The sequence below is a fragment of the Sorghum bicolor genome, chromosome 7 (genome assembly GCF_000003195.3).
Source record: "Sorghum bicolor cultivar BTx623 chromosome 7, Sorghum_bicolor_NCBIv3, whole genome shotgun sequence".
NCBI lineage: Eukaryota > Viridiplantae > Streptophyta > Magnoliopsida > Poales > Poaceae > Sorghum > Sorghum bicolor.
In genome coordinates, this window is record NC_012876.2 from 2,565,861 (window position 1) to 2,588,563 (window position 22,703).

Genomic DNA, 22,703 nt, shown 5'->3' on the forward strand with positions numbered 1-22,703 from the left:
GTAGTAATAATAATACCATTTTTATATTAGTGCCAAATACTGCTACATGGATATGTTTTGCAGTAGGATTAATTGTAAAGATATATGTTTAGTTAGGGTTGGTGTCGGTGATTAATAATAAACATTTTCTAGGAGGTGAAGGTGATTTGATTGATCTGGGGGAAGAGGATGAGGAGGGTGGGTGATCTTTGCATGGGTTTGACTAAATTTGGGAATCTCTCTGGTTGTGTGCTTGGAGGCTGGAGGTGCATCACATGTGCACTGCAGCTGCAATTGTTATTAATTAATTCATTAGTATTAGCCAAACTAGAGTTTTTTTTTTGTTTCAATGAAAGATGGTTATTATTACTCCATTTTGGCCTTGTTCAGATGCATGTGAGCCCAGTCAGCTTTTCATGAGATAAAAAATGAAAGAAAATCAGAGAAAACTCTTAGCAAAGGTTTGGAACGTGCCTATTCATTTGGCTGAAAGTACTATTTGCTGATTTATTGTGAGAAAAAATATTGCTGAACGACTGACAGATTCGGCAAATAAGCTCAAGCGAACAGGCTTAGTCCATTGGTTTGAATGCATACGAGTTTTATTTATAGAGGCTCTAAGGGTTTGGTTTGCATGAAATACTAGCCAGGTCACTCTTCTTTGAGAGAAAAAAAATACAAAACTAATCCAACCTTTGTTTTTCCATGGAATATAGTTAACTAACGGTACTACTAGTAGTGTCTTAGTATTTGTTTTCAAGGAAAAAAAATGAATTACTGGGGTCCAGCCAATGCAGTCGTCGCTTGTGATCGAGGCTCAGCCCATTCCTAAAACGGGCCGTGGTCTCGTAGACGAGAATAGAGCTACCACAGCCCAGCCCAGCCCACCGTGGAAATGGGCTCCCCTCATCCTCGCTTTGCGTCACGCGACGTGAACCCCCCGGCGGGCGCCGGCGGCTCCTCGCCGACGTCGTCATCAGTAACGGAAAAGAGCCCACCCGCCACTCGAACGGGCCGGCGAGGCGGCGGCGCCGGCACGTGACGAGTGACAAGGACAAGCTGATGAATCCATCCCGACCGACCATGCGCGCATGGTCCTACATCCTCCGAGCCGCCCGGGGGTGGTGGTGCGGGCAGCCGCGCGCACCACGAAGCACGATCTGCGGTCCTCAGGCGCGGGCGCGCGGCGGCGTTAATGGTCGAGCTTCATGGCGGGGCCGAGGCCGCGCCGCCGCGGGCCAGCACGGTCCCATTCCCATGCGTATGGCGTTCCAAGCTCCATGGGGACGACGGCGCGCGCGCCATGGCGAGGAACATCCATGCACTGCACGGCCTTCGATCGGTGTAGTCCCGTCTCGGTCTCGGCCGCGCCGCCACCGCAGCGCCTCCTTGATTCCGTGCAGTGCATAGCAAAGCTCATTCAGGTGCCGGCTTGGTAGGTGACGCTGACGCAGAAGCAGAAGCAGAAGCAGTCAGTCAGGCCATCGTCGCCCAGTCCGCGGAGGTGAATTCAGGTGAGCTTGCCTTTGCCTGCGCCCCCCCCTTAATTGTTCTCAACCTATCTAGTACTCGCTAACAATGGGCGAAATGGATTTCGCATGAACTGAAAACTGTGCTGGGAATTCGGTCATGACATCTTCCTGTTATCTGAACTTTCAATCTGGTTACTGCTTACATCCCCATCCCTACAAAATGGATTTCGCATGAACTGAAAACTGTGCTGCACAAAGGCACAAACAGCGAAAGAGGCCTGCTTTTTTCTTTTTGTTCGTTTGCCTTCTGGATAATCACATCCAAATCAGCACTTCAATCAGTTCAGCACTGTGAAAAAAGTAAAACTGAAAACGACCGACGCAGTTTCTGCAAAGAAAAAACTCTCTAGAGAGTTTCGGCTGCAGAATCTTCAGCTGGTCAAATCTTATCATGAGGAACGCTCGAATTAGGAGTGCCACTTTTCTGTGCCCAGTAAAAAGAAGCAGGCAGGCATACACCCTGTGGCTGGCTATCACTATCCTTTCTCCACAAACACAAAGTAGCTGTCTCCATTTTTCAACCGGAGAATCCGAATTTGCAAAGCGCTAGAGTGCAGAGTCGACTCAGCGTGTCTAACATTGGTAGGGCAAGAATAAAAATTCCAGGACACGATGCTTGCTTCGCTCCTTTCCATTCCTTTTCGGCTCTCAAAGTACACAGCAGGCTAGCGCACGCACACGGCTGGCTAGCGTATTTACATTTTTCAGATCTTTTGCTGCTCAACAGTTACTTGTTTACTTATATATATATGACATCAAGCTTCAAAACACACTTGATTTTACATTAGCTGCTGTTGTTGTTGTTGTTGACGATGATAGTAGTTATACATGTCCACGAAGGGTTTAGTCTATAGGCAACCCCTGGGACGATTTCCGGAAGGAGTTCTTGGTCATCTTTTCCATGAGGTGACACCAACGGCGACATTGCTCACCTGGAACAGATCAGAAGAAACAAAACAGTCAAGTCTGATTGATTGTTCATAGTTCACTTGGTGACTTTGACAACGAGGGAAAACCAACGAACTATGGTCATAGTGTTTGAGATAAGCTCACCAGTTTGCCCTTTTCATCCAGTGTCTTAGGATTCTCCACCAGAACCGTCTGGGGCCGAGCATCCTGCAAGGAGCATGAAAGTTGAGCGAATAAAGCCTGTTTCATTATCGACGAACATTTGACATCAGTCTGAATTTAGACGGTTTGCTTCAACCCGATGGACCAGTGCTTTCATCGCAGCACTAGATGGTCCAAGGATTTCAAGCGAAAAATCTCTCGGTGGGACGCGTGCGGAATGTGCTAATCATTGGTACTTGCCTACTTGAGGAACTGATTCCCATGCAAACCATGGAGCAACCTGAACCTACCAAAGTTGTGATTTTTATGAAGGACAACCCCACAATTGATGCAACAAAAGGGTGGTTGTGCTGTGGTCATCAACTGCTTAATGGTCCCATCCCATAGGGCCATAGAATTACTTTGGACACCAATAGTACTACCTCCTAATAACTTTTGGTGTTCTATATATGTGTGGAACTGTACTGACTGTGGAGACTAGGCAAAAAAAAAAGAAAGACTAACCGATGGCGCTGGCCGTGCAGAGCCACCGGTGTGGTTGTTCTGTAGGAAGTAGTTTGTAAACGGAATATGAGTTGCGATTGATGACATATGCAACGACGAAGAGAAGACAAATTCAGTTGTGCAGTACACATACCCTGACTGGATTAATGTTGCGGCATGTTGGGCACCCGACTGTCGTCGCTCCCGGTGGGTATGCCAGAGTTGTCCGGCATTGCCCGCATGACAGGTGACCCATTTGGTTTCCTGCTTCAGTTTAGGATCAGGAAACTTGTGTCAGCTGGAGGAAGAAACTTGCATGAGAATGCAGTTGTAGCCTGTTTGTTGCAGGCAGACTAAAGGGAATTGGACATGAGGTTTCACCTGATCTTGTGGAGTTGAGCCTACTACAGTGAGGGCAGCGTATGTTGGTGGCGCTGCGGGAGTGCACCAGCATGGTGAAGCAGCCGCCACAGACGAGTTCAGACATCTCCGGTCCTAGAGGAAACAAAAGCAGAGTTTTTCGCTGAGAAAACTGGACTGAACAGGCAATTGTATCTTTGCTTCTTTAGACTGTAGCATCATCACGATCGGACAAGGGAAAAAAGGCTTTGTGCTTTATGCTGATATGTGTATAGTATACCTGATGGGTTGGCGGCTGTGAAAGTGTTGCAGGTTGGGCAGCAGACGCCGGTGGCTCCCCTGCGGTACTGGAGAAGACGCTTGCAGCCGCCGCAGACCAACTGGCTATGCATGCCTGCAGTTGGAAATTATATTGGTGCGGTTAGAATTCCAAATCCCAGTTCAGGTGCAAGAAGATGCAACACTTTGATCTGACAATGGTAAAACAGGCTACCCTTTCTCTCTGAACTTCAAGAAAAAAAAGAAAAGAAAAGGAGGATGAACTACACAGCATGTATATTTTCTACTGCATTTGCGACCGTGTTTTGCTATATGTATTTGAAGAAAAGGAAAGGATGGTGGCATGAACGTGGACTGGTCACATTTTGCGGCGGGCAAAATTCGACATGCACACAAGGCAGGTGCGCTAGCTGTGTGCTGTGCATGGATGGATCAACCTTGCCTGAGATCTATATATGAACTTGTTCTGTATGCAGGTTGTTGAAGGTGAGGAGGAATTGTAAAGCACGGTACGCACGCAATGCATAACCTGTTTGCTAGCTATAGGCAGGTGAGAAACTCAGAGCTGCTGCTTGCTAAACCCAAGCATGCAAGGTAGGTATACATATCATAGACCAAGAATGGAAGATGTATTACCAAGGCAAGAACACCGGCCGAGCTAGAATGGACGGCGCCTTTGAACTGCAGCTAATTAATGAAGCTAGCTCTGAAGGTGTGCAGCAAGCTAGCAAAGGAGAGAGGGGGAGATGATAACGATGATGGAGAGAGGGGTTTGGGTTGTGGAGCTCCACGGTGGCAGGAGACGGGGGGCAGGGATCATATTTAAGGGCGGGCGGGAGCGCGGGGGATGGCCGGCCGGCCGGCCAGCCGAGGTGGATTCTCTCATCTCTGGGGCAGGGGGAATGGGATGGGGGGATAGATTATTATTCTCGCTGGCCTGGCCTGGCCCTGGCCATGGAGGAATCCCGGAAAGAAACCGACGTCGGCGCCGGGGGAGATGATGCTGAGTGGATGGATGGGCGATGCGTGTGCGTGTGCCTGCCTGGGATGGATGGATGCCTTTCGGATATGGCCGAATTCCCCTGCCCCCGCCATCTCTCAGCTGCCTAGCTAGCTAGCTCTCTTCCCCGACCTCTCCTCCTCCTCCTTGCATAGTTCCATCGAATCTCCACCCCCCGTTGGCGCCAATAATTCCTTCCGCTTGCTCCATGGGGCGGCTTCCCTCAAGAACAATAACCTGCTGGAATTGTTAATCCTCGCTAGAATAGATCGGAGGGGGCGGATTCGGTTCTGACTTGTCAAGCCGGCCGCGACAAGTGTGTGCTAGGCTAGCTTTACACCTCGGTTTGGAATTGCGGTTTGAATTCCGCCTAGGGCCTAGCTTTAGCTTGGCGCGCCTTCCAACTAGAGCTTCAGAGCTAGAGGAGCAAACCTTTCCGTTGGAACTGTAGCTTGGAGGCCGTACGGACACCCACTTTGTAGGCCTTGTTTAGTTCACCCTAAAATTCAAAAACTTTTCAAAATTCTACGTCACATCAAATTTTATGATACATGGAGCACTAAATATAGACGAAAACTGTAATTTACGAGACAAATCTTTTGAGTCTAATTAGGCCTTGTTTAGTTGGCAAAAAATTGAGTTTTTGGCTACTGTAGCACTTTCGTTTTGTCCAATCATAGAGTAACTAGGCTCAAAAGATTCATCTCACAAATTACATGTAAACTATGCAATTAGTTTTTATTTTTGTCTATATTTAAAGCTCCATGCATGCGACCAAAGATTCGATGTGACGGAGAATTTTGAAAATTTTTGCAAACTAAACAAGGCCTTAGCCTATAGTTGGACAATAATTGTCAAATAAAAACAAAAGTATTACAGTGTTAAAATTTAAAAACTTTTCGCAACTAAACAAGGCTTTATTCTGCCCCCTCACTCCATCCACGAAAAACTTTCGGTGGATTGTACTTTGAACTATCTTTTTCTTTTTAATGAAATACATGCCACGTATGTTCTCTAAAAAAAACTCCATTGACAAAAAAAATGTAATTACGGAACCACATCTAATAGTCCCTCACTCCATCCACAGAAGAATGTAACTACGGAACTGCGCTAGTCAAACTAGTTCATGTCTTACCAAGTTTAAAGTAAATAAATTTAACATTTGTGGCTTTAAATATATTTATCATAATTATATATTCTATAACTAATCAAATGGTACTTATTTTGTATACTTTAGTTAAAATTTAAATTGTTTGATTTATCGAAAAAATGAAAATTGCAAATTTTTGTGGACTGGGGAGTACTACCCCCACGTTCCTCTCACTAGATAATGTTTAAGTACTCCGTGCCATAAAAAACACTTGTTAGGTTAAGTCCCTGTTTAGAACATGGGGATTTTTTTTTCTGTATTCCTACATTTTTCTACAAAATCGAACTGATTTTTTTTTGTGAAATTCATGTATGATTCTTAGAAAATTCATGTATATTCCAAACAGATTTTAAACTTTGTATGGTCTTCGATGTGCATTTGTATTTATTGATTTTTTCCTATAATATGTAATCTTGAAATCATTTTCCTTTTGGACTATATATAATACTGCTATTTTCTTCTGAATTGAGGCTGTTTGGATAAGTCCATTTCCTATATCACTATATGTAAATTGAGTGGACTAGAAGAAAATTTTCATTTGCCTCTTCAATCCACTTGTATTGATCTGCATCTATTAGTAATTTAGTATTGATAAATCCCATGGCTATTTCGTTTCAAAAAAATCCCATGGCCATCGAAAATAAGTTCCCGAATTCTCCCTTTGATATCATCTACTCCCTTCGTCCTACAAATAAACGTATTTATTTGACTTCTATGATTCATGTTTGACCGTTTGTCTTATTCAAAAATTTTTAGTAAATATTATTTATTTTTTATGACTTATTTTATTGTTAGATATATTTTTATAATGATTTATTTATTTTATTATTTGCACAAAAAATTTAAATAAGACAAATGGTCAAACATGAATCGTAATAGTCAAAGAAATGTATTTATTTGTGTGGCGGAATGAGTTTGTTGCGCTGTCCTTCATGCAGAAGTGAAGGAAAGTGAAGGAAAGGATCCTACATTGGATGAAGCACTTCAAGCCTGCCGTGCTGGTGTCTACAGACATTCAAGAAATTTAGTTCTTGTTCTAGGCTGTTTAGTGCTTCTTTTGATTTTATGACAAACTGGTATTCCCAGTATGGTATCTGACATTTGCTTTCTTAAATGCTGAGGTAAAACTCTTTATAAAAAGTATTGATAAATCCTAGGAATAATCAAATCCCAGAAATAATCAAAGAATAATAAGGATTTAGGGGGTATTTGGTTTACTCCTCGTCTCCTAAATCTAGTCTCATCTAGTCACTTTTACTCGAACACTATGACTAAATGGGACTAAAAAGTGTATTACCTAACTACTCACCCAAGTGTTGCTAAATAGGACTAAAGCCCACCTTTTAGCCAAGCTGTGAATCCAAACACCCTGACTAAAAGGTCTCTTTTAGTCTCTTTCCGTCCACCAAACTAAGGGGGTATTTGGTTATATAACTAAAGTTTAATAGGTGTCATATCAGATGTTACATATGGTGGTCTATAGGATATTTGGATACTAATAGAAAAATAAATTACAGATTCCATCTGCAAGACGAATTTAGTAAGCCTAATTAATTTATCATTAGCACATGTGTACTGTAGCAATTAGTGTCTAATTATGGAGGCTTTAAAAAATAGTCTCGCAAATTAGTCTCTAGCTATATTTTTAGTCTCGTAAATTATTTATATTTAATACTTCATGTATGTGTCCAAATATCTAATGTGATATGGACTAAAGTTTAGCAACAGTAACCAAACGAGGTCTAAACATGGGCATGACTAAACTTTAGGAGCTGGTTTGGGTGACTAAACTTGAAGTGGTGTGAACCAAACACGTTCTTACTCATGAGCTCGCAGAGGAACTTATTGGGCGCCTAAGTGCATGTCGTGAGGGTCAGCATGGGTCTTTGCCTTTCACTCTCATTGTATAGACTAGACTTGTTTTCTTCTTATGAATGACAGAACTGTACTCCCACTCTCATTTCCTAGAATACATATAGATCAAACAAACCCTGTAGTTACACCATGGCTTAATTACTTTTTGGTGCCAATGCCATCCAAAGCATTTTGTCGTCGTCACCATATCGCGCTGCTCGTTCTCCGACAAGAACTAGATGAGCTATCTACGATGAGCATCTACAAGTCTACATATCATCAAGATGGGCTATGGTTGCACGACTTTTAGTTCCCCTTAGATATTTTGGCATTGCCCATGCGTGCATGCATAGTAGTAGGCGATGCACGCTACCACCAATCTTAGGTTGCAGCAAAGGGCCAAAATACTCTCTCCATTTTATAGGCTTCACTTTAAGCATATACATTTTAAAAGATCCGTGCTCGAGCAAGTTGATACGAACGGCCCCGATCTTTTACCAACGACGATTTGATGAAAACTAGACACTAATCCGGCTTTAGATATATGAAAATATCTAAAACCTTGTAACCTTAGCGCAACATATCCTCTAGTTATCAACCATCTAACTAACTACCCGGTTGACCTCATTGAGAAGGTTAATCCCTTCCTCGAAGAATACAAGTGAAAAATCTCGAAGAACACAATCTAAATCAAAGTGACAACTACCGATGTATGATTAAGCACTCGAAATTAAGGTCTCATAAATTGATAACTGACAACTACTCAAAGACAAATTAATCTAAATCAAAACTCAAAATCTAACATAATCTAACAAATGACCAAGTATACCTATTTGTGTCTCAGAGTCCTAACATATTACAAGCTCAATGGTCCAAAAGATGATGGCATATTACCCTGACAGATTCTGAATGATAACTTTTTAACAATTTCCATTGATTTCAAATGGATTTTAAAGTATGACCAATGCCATTGAAAATATTATCTCTTTAGCTTTCCATGCATAGACAGAACATCCAAAACGGAGTCCATATGTGACCTAGACATCCGTTTTGGCATGGACTGCTCCTAGAATCTAAGATAGACTCAAACATATGTATTAGGCCTTCAACTTGTCTTGGACGTACATTGGCCTTCTAAGGTGGTGTCCAAGGAGAATGATGTCCTTGGACATCCTTGAAGGGTTATCCACATAGTTAGGGTGTGCTCCCACTTCTTCTAGGCTCCCAAGGGCGATTAACAGGCCCACAACGGCATCATAGTACTCGACATAATTAGTGGAAATATTTCTTGATTATTTGGAGACCTTGTCATGTGATATTGAGGTCAGATCAGGTTTATTTGAAGGTTTTCAAATAAGTTTTTCATCAAGTACTCATGGACTGATGGACCTTAATCGCACTCCAATGGAAGATTTATGGCCTTCATAGTAGAGTATTGTGAGTCTGTTGATAAACCAAATGTTTAGCTTCGATGGCCTCGCACTCCGAGGTCGGTCTAATTTTGCATGGTGTATCCACACCCCCATCTGTTGTAGAGAACATAGAAAGAGTCTTCCCCATGTTTGCATCGTCATTATCATCACTCTTACTTATATCATTGTGCAAACATACGCACGAGCTCACTTGTTTTTAACTTTCATGGGCACGTTTGTAGGTGTCTTGTCCTAAGAAAAATAATAAAAAACATGTAATTATGTATCTTCAAAATTTATTTCACTAAAACAATACCATTGCACTACACTAGAAAGAGATAGAAAATCCTATCCAACGATTGATAACACTAGCATATACAAAGATACAATAACTTAGTTGGTTTAATTCCATTATATTATCATGCCTATAGCTAAAACAACTAGAACTTTAATCATAATTTGGTAACTGTACATCCAAAGGAACTACCATTCATAACCCTAACTTTAGCCAATTTATTATAGCTATCTAAATCTAATTTATTATCCATATAATTTTACCCATAACCCTAGATCAAAGAAATGTAAAAAAATAAGGTTTTGATCTACACAATGTGTATTTTTACTAGGTGAAGTACTAAGCCTAGTACTATATGATAACTTGGACTTCCTAGCATATCTGAAAAAAAAACACCCATTAAATTGCAAATTTCCACCCATCAAAGCAAACACAGTTGTAACAAGAGAAGAACTTGATCCTGTATAGGTCTTATCGCGCTAGATGGCGTGGTTCAACACACTGATCCCCAGCCCAGTCGCCCGATAGTGCCAGCATGGCTAACTCTCGTGTCCCAGTCGCCTAATAGTGCCAGCTTGGTGTAATACCTGATTGTAAGAACAAAACTTTTTACACCCAGCCCAATTTAGAATATGGCCCGTGGTGACCTATGTGCATATTATGAGATAACTATGGAGGGTTTAGTCCCACCTTAGTTGTTAAGAGTGGGTTAGACCAACATATAAGAGCATCTCCAGCAGACTATCTAAATGGACTACCTATCTCCAATCTGAGTAGTGGAGTCCTAAAAATCCACTTCAGCAGACTACCTATCCACCCAATAGATTTGTTGGCTACCCAAATCTGAGTAGCTAGTTTTAGAAGTATTGCTGGAGTTGAGAGCAAAATCTAGATAGTATTAAAATAGGTGGCTACCCAAATAGACATTTAGGTAGTTTGATTTAGGTAGCACTGCTGGAGATGCTCTAAGGCTTTTAGAGTCCATCCCATCATCTTCGGGTTAATCCTTTTACGCGAAGTGAGGGCCAAAGCATAAGTGGGATGATAGTAAGTAAGTGGGATGACGGTAAGTGTGGTTCGCTCAGTGTTTAGAGTAGTCCTGTTATGCTAGACACTAAAAGGGTTAGATTAAAAATATTTTTTTAGTCAGATCATTAATAAAATAATAATCATTAATATTTTTTTAAAGAAAAAGATCCTCCAACACAAGTGGTTGTCGAAGATGTCTGTTCTTGGAATGTTGGTGATTAATTCAGTCGATACTAATTATCTGCCCCACCCATATGAATATGACGTGGCAAAGCATATGAAACCACTTGAGAGTAAGAAAAGATCTTACTAATAATGAGCTCAAAGGTGGTTGCATCTCTAGTACTGTAGCGAATAGCAGTAGTTAGTTACAGATTCTCCATTTAGAGGCGTCGCCCTCGATGCCATGCACCTTTCCTAGTCAGACGACCATTGCAGCTGCCATGTGGCAGTGTGATCCTTCATACAGTTATGCCACGTCGGCTTTGTTCTCTGGCGTCAAATCATTAGCAAATGTCAAAGGGAATACCTGTACAGGAGTCCAACGCGTGGATGGCTACCATTGCGTGCCCCTTTTATGGGAATCCCCGCGGGCGGCTCGTCAATAATCGTGCGAGCTCTCCTGGCATTGCAAGTTTAGTTTACCCCAAAATTTAATTTTTTTGTTAAAGATTCTCCTTCACATCGAATCTTACAACACATGTATGAAACATTAAATGTAGATAAAAAAAATAATTAATTATACAGTTTGTCTGTAAATCGTGAGACGAATCTTTTGAGTCAAGTTAGTCTATGATTAAACACTAATTACCAAATATAAACAAAATGCTATAGTAGCGAAATCTAAAAAGTTTTTAGATATAAACAAGGCCTAATAAAATTAAAAAACTATAATTAAAAATGACTAATAATGTTGATTAAAATAGTACTTCCTCTCCGTGGATAAATCAATTCCTAGTATTGTCTTAAATCAAACTTTTCATGTTTAACCATGCTTATAAAAAATACAATAATATTTATGATATCAAATGAACAAATTCTAAAATATATTTCGTAGCATATCAAATGGTTAACTTAGTATCATAAATTCTGGTGCTATTTTTATAAAATCGGTTAAATATTAAAAGATTTTACTTAAGATAACTCAAATTGATTTATCTAAGAACGAGGAGAGTAGTTTTTGTAAGGAAACTGAACCCTTTCTTTTATCCTGAGCGGATAAATTATATTCTTCTTTGGCTATAATGCCCCCACTGATTTTGATTTTTTTTTTGTATCCATGGAAAGATGCCACTGCAAAGTTAGTTTTGCGACATTTGGAAAATGATGTATATCAGATTCACTCGTGTGGGTCATGGAATCATATGTCAAGCTCACTCAACTTGCATATATTATCCTGGGTGCATCATTTTTTGCCACTGTGTTGTATCTATTTCTCAAAATCCGTATAATTTGTCGCCACTCAGACTCATTAAGAGAATCTTTACCCAATTTGGATTAGATTTTCCATATTAACAAAAGGTACAACTAAATCATGTTTGCCTTTTTTCACAATAAAAAAAATGTTAGGAGAAAATCTCATCCTCATGTCTAGTTATTAGATCATACATGTATATGAGGCCTTCCCAATTTTTTTGAGGCCTTCCCAAATTATTTTTAACCTCTTGTTCAAATTTGGGGGTATTTAAACTTTTTTTAGTATATTTCATTAGTTTTTTTTGTTTCATTGATTTTTTTTGCAAACTTCAAATTTGAACTGTAGGTGCATTAAATAATGGAATTTCTTTACCCAATTTGAACATCGGATGCTTAAAACCTAGACATCTCCATATGGGGTCATAAGTGATCACATGTAAAGATGTCTAGGTTTTACACATCCAACATCGCAACTTGTTCTAAACCTTCCCAATTTTTTATCATAGTCTCTACATGTGATAAAATGACCCCCAGACAAGTTTCTTGATTTTTGGACTTTTTATGGATTTTATATAATTTAAAAACATTTTTTCCGCAAGTTGTTTCTAATGTTACAGCAGGAAGATGTTTCACATTTCATTGAGCTTGTGGATATGGTCTTAAAATACACCAAATATCGTGAATATCATTTTTTGAATAAAGAAATTTCATTATTTAATGCACCTGCAGTTCAAATTTGAAGTTTGCAAAAAAATCAATGAAACGAAAAAAACAAATGAAATATACTTAAAGAAGTTTAAATATCCCCAAATTTGAACAAGAAGTTTGAAATAATGTGGGAAGGCATCAGAAAAAAATTAGGAAAAAAAACTAAAAAAAATCTTCCACGAGTGCCTTTGAGTGCCTTTCTTAGCTCTACAACACTCGGGGAAGCCAACATTTTCCCCGAGTGTCATGCATTAGCACTTGGGAAAAGGCGCCTTCTCCGAGAGTTTTTTTGGCACTCAGGGAAGATTTTTTTTTTATTTTAAGCTCCGACGGCGTCGTTTGTTTGGGACGTCAAGAAACACTTTTCTTCCCCGAGTGCGGCTCTTCCCCGAGTGTTGCGCTCAGGGAAGAGGACTTTTTACGAGTGTCATTCTTCCCTGAGTGCCAGGTAGGCTACGACACTCGGGGAAGCCTCTCTTCCTCGAGTGCAATTCTTCTCCGAATACAACACTCGGGGAAGATTGGCTCCGAGTGCTCGATTTTTAGCACTCGAAAAAGCTTGTGACACTCGAGAAATTTCGATTCTCCCGTAGTGTATATATGGGCCACCTCATGCACCGGTTCATCGAGGAGAGAGACAAAAATGTTGTCAGAAAGGATGAGTCGACTCAAAGAGCACAAATCCATGGTGAGCCCCATATAGAAATAAAAAACATATATCTCTCTTCGTAGCCTGGCCTGATGGTGTTCGTTTGGGCTTATCAGTCGAATCTGCTAGCCATTCAACAGTGTTTTTCTCTCACAATAAATCAGTCAACAGTACTTTCTGCCTCCGCCTGGCTGAGAGGAAGGTTCATTCTTCCCTCCTCCAAAACCTTTGTTTATTCATCATGAATCGACTCATGATCTTGCATCGGTTCAATTTCTCTCCTTCATGAGTCGCCTCGTATAGTGATTAAGTTGATTCATCGGAACACCATATTGGACGATGAATGGGTTTCAAAAAAGCCACTGGAAAAAGGCCTATTTCTTCTGTTACCTCCTAGAAGATAATTATATATGATAATTGTTATTTAGTTCAGTTCAATGGTTCATAATTATTTCGAAGGTAATTATTTCGAAGTACCATACCTGTTTGACTTAGTATAAAACTAAATTGAGCTACATTTTGGAGCCTATAGAGCAAAAAACATGCAAATGCTTATGTACGTACGCCCTCCACATACATGCTCTCCATTACTCCTTCCGGTGACAAAAAAGTGATATTTGACTTTTGAGGTTGATCTTCGAAGCTTTGACTACAAAATACTACTTTTTACGTGTTGAGTTCAAATGCTTGGAGTGGTATGAGTAGATTTGTGTTATTCTCTCTGTACAAAAGGATTTAATATGAGATTTGTACCGGTTAAATTAGTTTAAGCTTGTAATAAATAGCATTCATAACATTCATGCATCCAATGAAGTTTACTATAAAAATATATTCTATAACTAATTTTGATACTTACTTTGTATTATGAATGTTAATACTTTCTTATATAATTCAAAGTTCAAATTGTTTAACTCATCAAAAAGTGAAAATTGCAACTTTTTGTGGACAAAGGGAGTAAAAAAGAGCTTCATAAAAGTATATGATTTATTTGTTAGTTATAGGTACAAACAATAGCAAAATCCAATGTATAGAATATATCTTCTCAGAATATATAATCCAAATACATACACGTACACCATCGTCATTTGAGTATGTTTGGTACATGCCACATTTGTCACGCCAAATCTTCTACAAATGTGGTTGCCATAAAAAGTTTGGTGAGAAAAATTAAAGCCACACTTATGACAAAGATTGGCAATAAAATGAGTCTATGACGTGTGGCTTAGTGTGCTAAGAAAGTACGCGGCATGTCATAGTTGTGGCAGCGAACCAAACAAGGGTTAGAAAAATTATGACATGACTAACGACGTGTGTCATGGCATGTTATGGTCACGAACCAAACAGGCATATTGACTGGAGAGTATATTATATTGATGCTATATGCATATCCTTGTGTGTAAAGTTGCATGGATGCATGTCTGGAGGATAAGCTAGCCGTCGACGTGTCTTTATTGGAAGCTGGAACACCACGTAGCAATTCTTATCGCCAATGTTATCCTCCTCTCCGGCTTGTAGTAGCCCAGTCTTTCGACAATTATTCTCTCTACTATCACGCTGTCCCTACATTCATGCACACGGCCATATATTATCAGCAAGCTATAACTACCTAGAGTTCCGATACTTCATCTTATCACGCGCCATGCATGAACCTAACTAGCATAGGTAGGGTGATTTGTACGAGACAAATGGAACGTTCGATGAATTCATGTACCAAAATATTAGTCCCTTTTGATCCATAGAGCTAACAAGTAATAACTGCTAACGATTAGTGCTGGAACTCTGGATCCAAACGAATACTATGGCCCCGTTTGGCGCGGCTTCTCCAGCGGCTTCAAGAGCCGTTTGGAGCCGTTTTGTGCCAAACGGGGTAAAATAGAATGGCTCCACCAATGAAGCCCCCTAAAAACATGTTCTCACAGAGCTCTGGGGTGTGAAGGAGCCAAAAATAGTGGCTTCTTCCGGCTTCACCTCATCCTACATGGCGTTATGTGAGAGCATATTTTAAGGAAAGAGTTGTTTTGCCAAACGATTTATCAAAATAGCTTAAACTCCACCGATAGAGCCATTCATGGAGCTGAAGCCCCAAAAAACAGCTTCACTAATGAAGTGGAGAAGGGCCTATAGATAACTAACAGGGTCGCTAGTTGTAAGTAGGGCACCTATACTTCATTCTTCCAACGAGTACATACATTATTGAGGATGGCCCTACGAGAAAAGCAAATACGACCGAATGTGGTATATATATTGATCATTATATCTCTACTTATTTTCTTCAGAAAAGATACTGCATTTCATCGATTTCTGAAGAATTATTCATGACAAATTTTGTTAATAATGCTCAATTTTTTTATGGTGTTTCGGCCCATGCATACATTATCTACAAACTAAAATGAGATTAGCAATTTAATGCAATCAGCTGTTCATTCTAATAGCCTAGGGAGAGCCATTACTGGAACAACGCTCATGCACCCAAGTGGAAGGAGAAATATGTCTAAGGTTTTGCTAGTGGAATATGCACTTGTGCCACAAATTTCTTTATGAGGCAACAGCATATTCTGTCTACTAGGATAGCATAGCATACTAATGCCTAAAGTAGAAAAGTGCGCACATAGATTGCCCAATAAAAGAACATAGAATTTTAAGGGATGCGAATGCGAATGATTGAATTTTTAAAATTTCATGCATAGCACCCCCAGTTTTCGGCCTATTGCACTTCAGAATAGCTCCTTAGTTTGTTTTTCAAATAAAGGAAAAAAGTTTCAGCTTGCATCGTATAATGCATACAACCACCCTCACTTATTATACCATCCAAAACTTAAAACAAAATAAAATACAAAGTATGTGCAACATTCACTGCTAAAAAAACTTTTTTTAGAGATGGCTAGAATGAGTTTTGAGAGGCGAGTGCTTCATCCGCCTCTATCGTCTTTGTATATTTTTTACATAGGTGGCTATCCAGAAATCCCTAAAATCAATTTTAGAGATGGGTTGAAATTACCAAATCACCCTTAAAGTTTGATTTCTAGATGGGGACCGAAGTTGAGACATCTCTAAAAGTTGCTCTCTGGAATTTGAAAATCCAGCCAAAAATTAGCAAAAAAAGGTTTACCTCGGGAGAAGCTCACTACACAGCCCCCACGATCACATGTGTGGCCCATAGGGGATCAAATTTAGAGAGCCTTTGACCTTGCATTTTCCTTACCACGTACTCTAAGCTACTTGCAATGGCGGATCTAGAAAAATAAGTCAGAAGGAGCTTATCTTATAATATTCCATCCTTAGCCTCTCTTTGTAAACTTGAATAGGTCTAAATTAGTAGGAGGGGCTTAGGAAGGGCTTCAAGGTCCACTCTCTGCCCCGGTGCTGGATCCGCCCTTGGCTACTTGTGACCAAGTGGCTAATACAATCCTTTTGTATTTACTTTAACAAATACTGTAATAAATAAAATATTTGACATCCTAAACAAATTTAAATGAAAAAGATTAAACTGAAAAATTAGTGCATCCTTTCTCCGTTTAAGTTGTTTGAAAAAAATTAAAAGAATTTGAAAAATTGAAAACATAGAATTTTTTGGCCTTAAATTTTTTCAAGTGAAAAAGGTCATTAGATACAAAATTATAGTCTCATCGAGATGTATAACTTTGGTATAAAGTTTATCTTTATTTGTCTGGATTTTAAAAGTTATGAATTTTATCGTGCTGCACATATTTTCAAATGCGAGCCAAATTGCGAACTGCCTCTAGAAATCCATTTCTATAGACATGGATGTTGTAGAATTTATTGTTCTAGTAATTGTGTATCATGGTAGCAAATTAGATGGGGGTAGCACATCAGACACAGATTTATACTGGTTTAGGTATGAAGTACCTAAGTCCATTGTAGATGATGATCTTTATTGTTTGTGCGCCAATTGGGCTGAGTTGCGAGTAGGGGATCACAACATTGTGGCCATGGGTGGAGCTATCTTGAGGATGAGCTCGATCTATACTGGATCTAAGTTGGGGTGATCTTGGGGTGACCGATCAAGGGTTCCCTGCCCCTCCTTACATAGTCCAAGTGTAGGGTTAGAGGTAGAGTCCTAATCAGTTGATATGTATGTTTCCTAGTTTATTACAAGAAAATCTAATAGTGGAGAGTTGGTTTAATTTCTAAGTACATTTTGGTATGACTTGTCCATCAAGTAGTCGAGGTAGCCTCATCCAATTTGTGTAACGAGTCAAAGTCTTTCCAATTAAAACTTTTAATAGAACCTTCTTGATCACCTTGCACAGTCCCTCAAACTCCCAAGAACCATCTTGTGAATCTCTTTAAGGATTCCTGGTATTCTCTACAAGGACAAGGACTCCAAATTCGCAACTCAATCCCATTGTGGGGGTATAAACCCTCATACCCTTACGGCTAGACTTGGGCCAGGAGGCTTGGTCCATTACGAGATGAGTTCGAGGCTTGATCCGACTGCTCGGAGTTTCGCGCAAGGAAACAAGACGTGGAGATCAAGCAGGATTGTAGCCGGTTAGAATAGGAATTGATATTGAGCTATCTATGGCAATTGTAACCGACTAGGATTAGTTTCCAGATCTGTAACCCTGCCCTCCAGACTATATAAGGAGGGGAAAGGGACCCCCCTTAAGACACATTATTCTCAATCCAATACAATCAGACGCAGGACGTAGGTATTACGCCCACACGGCGGCCGAACCTGGATAAAAAGCTTGTCCGTGTCTTGCGTCACCATTGAGTTCATAGTTTGCGCACCGTCTACTGATAAACTATTACCGTGGTTATACCCCAAGGTAGACTGCCGACTAGCTTTCGTCGACAGTGGCGCGCCAGGTAGGGGGTGTGCGTACAACTTTTCCAGCGAACAAGATGGTCATCGTTCCAGCTTCTGCAGCCGTGCCTGAAGGCCTCACATTCACCGTCGGCCAGATTACGTGGACAACCCGCGGCGGTGGCCCCACGGTCACGGTTTCGGAAGAAACCCAGATCCGATCTGGGATGACGGCGACATCGGCTCCGACCACGCGGACACCGGCACCGAGCACGCGACCACCGCTTCCGCGCTACAGGGGAAAGAAGATCGATGGCTCGGACCTTTTCCGAGCCCTTGATCGCGTCGATCTCAAGCTTCTCGAAGCTTCCCGACCAATAGATGGGATCTCGCGCCAGCCTGACCAAGCCACGTCAACGGATTTTTACAACTCCCACCGGCCAACTCGTGTCGTCACACACGAACAGCTGGGAACATCTCTGACGATAACCTCGACCGCCTCAGGACAGTCCGTCAAACTCGAGGCTGGTCCACATCAAGGCTCTCCTTACGGGCTGAACAATTCGGCCGTTCACTACTCACGGCACATCTAATCCCTCTTCAACGGGGCTGGTTGGTCGCCAAAGCGGAGCAATCGACCAGCTCGTCACTACGTCAACATGGTGACGATCCGAGAACTACGGGACGGCCAGGCTTCCAGCACAAACTCTAGCACTAGCTCCGTTCCTACCGAAGTCATAAATTCCAAGGACGAAGACTACGACCTGGATTTACCACCGTATCCTCCGGGTTTCTCTTGCTTCCCGGTCTTTCCACCTCGGCGTGGAGACCTCGTTTTCAATGTCAGCGCCAACGAGCCGGTCGTTGACGGAGAAACAGACGAGCAGAGGCAGCTCCGTGAGCAGCGCAATGCTGACCGTGCCCGACGACGCGCGGACGAGGAGCGCCAACTCCTGCCACATAACCTCACCGACGCTTTCGACATGGTCGGGGATCAGCCAGTCTACAAAACTCCAAGCGCCAACGTGGCTGTCGCCATGGCCAACTTAGATCGACTCCCTGATACTCCCGAATGCCAGGGCGTCCGATCCAGCGTTCGAGCACACCTGATCGCCACGATGGGACAGACAGCCACTCTGCTCAAAAGAGTCCAAGCTATCTCCTATACAGAGGTCTCCTCCGACCAGACTCATCGCAGCCGGACCTCACCACAACCCAGCAGGCACCACCGCAGCCGTTCTCCCAACAATCATCGAAAAGATTCACGGCGTGACGATGGCGGCCATCGCGAGCAGAATCGCGGGCGTGGTCAGGAAGTAAACCAGCACAGGGATCTTCGATACAACATCCCTCCCAAAGACGCCTGGGACCGCATCAACAGGCGCGCCACGGAGAGAGCAGTCCACGAAAACCTACGTCGTATTGAGTACGATGCAACTCACGGCCCCCCGGGCCTGAGACAGTTCTTCTCACACCCCCGCCAGGTCGTGTGGCCCAGAAACTTCAAACTTGAGAAACTCAAAAAATACGACGGTAAGGAAAACCCAGAAAACTGGATCACTCTATACGAGATCGCCGTCCGGTCAGCAGCAGGAGATGAGCACGTCATGGCCAACTACTTCCCAGTCGTCCTCGACCAGGCCGGTCACCAGTGGCTCCTAGGTCTGCCCGAGGACTCTTTCGACTCCTGGGAAGAGTTACGACAAGCATTCATCGACAATTTCATCGCTACATGCGAACAGCCGGGGAACAAATACGACCTCGAAAGAATATGGAACAAGAAGAACGAGCCTCTGCACGATTACATCCGACGATTCTCGGATATGCGCCTTAAGATCCTAAAAATTTCCCATGACGAGGCCATATATGCTTTCATCAAGGGGCTGCGCTTCCACGAAGCACTGAGGAACAAGCTACTGCGCAAAAGGCCAACAACGATGGCCGAGCTTCTTGCCACGGCCAAAAACTACGCCGACGCCGACGACGCAGAAAAACTCATCCGGGACGATGCGAGAGGTCCCGACCAGCCCCCTCGACGAGATGACAGTCGAGGTCGTTTCGACAACAGGAACCATCGTCGCCCCGACAATCGGACCACAGAGAAGGCTGGGACAGGCGGCGTGACAACCGCGATGACTTCAGAGGCAAGCGCCCTCGTGATCACGACCACGAGGTGAATATGGTCAAGCGTCCCAATGGGCGGCGAGACTACCAGGAAGACTACAACAAGACGTTGAAGGGACCATGCCAGCTGCATCCAAAGTCCAACCACACGATGGAAGAATGTCGCGTCCTAAAAAGCATCTACACACGGCGGGCTGCTCAAGACGACACAGCCAAGAAAAATGGGAAACAGGACGGGCGCGATCATGAAGATGAGGACGAGGACCAGGATAGGGACCCACGACACCAGTATGTCAGTCCCACCGACGTGGTCCACTCCATCTTTAGGGGCAAGGTCTCCACCGAGTCTAAGCGAGAAAGGAAGCTCTTAAAAAGAGCCTGCCTCAATATAGACACCACGGATGGACTAATCGCTGACCCGAAATTCCCTCCGTGGTCGCATAGGGAAATCTCCTTCAGCAGGAAGGACCAGTGGGCCACCATCCCAGAACCAGGACGTTTCCCTCTAATACTGGATCCTTGCATCAACACCATCAGATTCGAGCGCGTGCTCGTCGACGGGGGAAGCTCCATTGATATCCTTTTTCGCAACAGCTTGCCTGCTCTCAAGTTAACCCCGGCACAGCTAAAGTCCTACGATGCTCAATTCTGGGGAGTCTTGCCAGGTCAAAGTTTAGTGCCCCTTGGACAGATAACACTGCCTGTCCAATTCGACACGTCCGACCACTTTCGAACAGATTTCGTCAACTTCGTGGTCGCCGACTTCGACGGAACCTATCACGCCATACTGGGCTGACCATCGCTGACAAAGTTCATGGCAGTCCCACATTACTCATATCTGGTCCTCAAAATGCCTACAGAGAAGGGCGTCCTAATTGTCAGAGGCAATGTCTACACCGCATATACTTGCGAGGAGGAGAGCTTCAAGATCACTGAAGCAATTGATCTTTCAATTCTCATGGCAGAAACAGCAACCCAAACCGCACAACTCCATCCCGACCAGCTCCGACTACCCGAGCAGGAGACCCCCAGGAAGAATTCAAAATCCAAGGAGTACAAGGAAGTACAGCTGGTCGAAGGCAGCCCCGAGAAGACGGCCCTCATCGGGGCCAACCTGGACCCTAAATAGGAAGACGCGCTCGTCACGTTTCTAAGGGACAACGTGAACGTTTTCGCATGGAAACCCGCAGACATGCCCGGCGTCCCACGGAACCTGATCGAGCACTCCTTAAATGTCTCGAAGACCGCAAGACCCATCAAGCAAAAGCTGCGACGGTTTTCTCGTGACAAAAAGGAGGCTATTAGGACAGAAATAACACGGCTTCTAGCAGCCGGATTCATAAAAGAAGTGTATCATCCCGATTGGCTCGCCAATCCGGTTCTTGTACGCAAAAAGAATAATGAATGGAGAATGTGCGTTAATTACACTGATCTCAATAAACACTATCCTAAAGATCCTTTTGGTCTCCCTCGCATTGACGAGGTAGTCGACTCAACAGCCGGATGCGAACTCCTCTCTTTTCTAGACTGCTACTCTGGTTATCACCAGATCTCGCTAAAGGAAGATGATCAAATCAAAACGTCTTTCATTACTCCTTTCGGCGCATACTGCTACACGACCATATCCTTTGGACTCAAAAACGCCGGAGCCACCTATCAACGGGCCATCCAGCAATGCCTCCATGACGAGATTCGTGATGACCTCATCGAGGCTTATGTAGACGACGTCGTCATCAAAACAAGGGACGCAAGCACCCTAATCGACAACTTAGACCGAACCTTCAAGGCACTAAACAAGTACAAGTGGAAGCTTAACCCCAAAAAGTGCATCTTTGGGGTCCCTTCTGGTCTACTGCTCGGCAACGTCGTCAGCCGCGACGGCATACGACCAAATTCTTCAAAAGTAAAAGCAGTGCTCGACATGCGACCACCTAAGAACGTCAAGGATATTCAGAAGCTCACCGGATGTATGGCCGCCCTCAGCCGCTTCATCTCAAGACTAGGAGAAAAAGGCCTTCCCTTCTTCAAACTCTTGAAGGCGTCGGAAAAATTCTCCTCGATAGAGGAAGCTGACGCTGTGTTCACCCAGCTCAAGACTTTCCTCACCCTACCGCCTGTTCTCACAGTGCCTCAGCCCAATGAAGACCTACTTCTTTACATTGCAGCAACCGACAGGGTCGTCTCCACGGCAATAGTGGTCGAGCGAGACGAGCCAGGCCACGTCTACAAGGTCCAGAGACCCGTTTATTTCATAAGCAAAGTCTTAAATGAGTCCAAGGCCAGATACCCACAAATACAGAAGCTCATATACGCCATTTTAATAACGTCGAGGAAGCTAAAGCACTACTTCGACGGCCATCGGGTCTTGGTAACCACCAGTTTCCCTCTTGGGGATATTCTGCGCAATAAAGACGCCAACGACAGAATTGTAAAATAGGCAATGGAGTTATGCCCATTCTACCTAGATTTCCAGAGTCGCACCACAGTCAAGTCTCAGGCCCTGGTCGATTTCATCGTAGAGTGGACGGATCTTAACGAGCCTCCCGTTTCCGACGTCTCCGATCACTGGTCAATGTTCTTCGACGGGTCCT

At 42.9% G+C, this 22,703-nt stretch overlaps 1 protein-coding gene and 1 long non-coding RNA gene across 8 annotated transcripts; one reads left to right on the forward strand and one right to left on the reverse strand.

Moving 5' to 3' along the window:
• Positions 523–6,968, forward strand: LOC110436811. Its single transcript, XR_002454667.1, has 2 exons — positions 523–1,493; positions 6,793–6,968. It is a non-coding gene; the product is annotated as an uncharacterized LOC110436811 (long non-coding RNA).
• LOC8074072 (protein LOL4) lies at positions 2,095–4,807 on the reverse strand. 7 transcript variants are annotated; one of them, XM_021464324.1, is made up of 7 exons: positions 4,341–4,588; positions 3,706–3,819; positions 3,447–3,560; positions 3,220–3,329; positions 3,087–3,125; positions 2,565–2,627; positions 2,095–2,443 (listed from the first exon to the last, which is right to left on the reverse strand). In XM_021464324.1, exons 2-7 carry the CDS (start codon positions 3,815–3,817, stop codon positions 2,402–2,404), a joined length of 480 nt encoding a protein of 159 aa, XP_021319999.1. In that variant the 5' UTR covers positions 3,818–3,819; positions 4,341–4,588; the 3' UTR covers positions 2,095–2,401. The 7 variants fall into 7 exon arrangements, with proteins under 7 accessions (XP_021319999.1, XP_021319997.1, XP_021319998.1 ...); XM_021464322.1 differs by having other exon boundaries at positions 3,220–3,332; XM_021464323.1 differs by lacking the exon at positions 4,341–4,588 and adding an exon at positions 3,919–4,305 and having other exon boundaries at positions 3,220–3,332.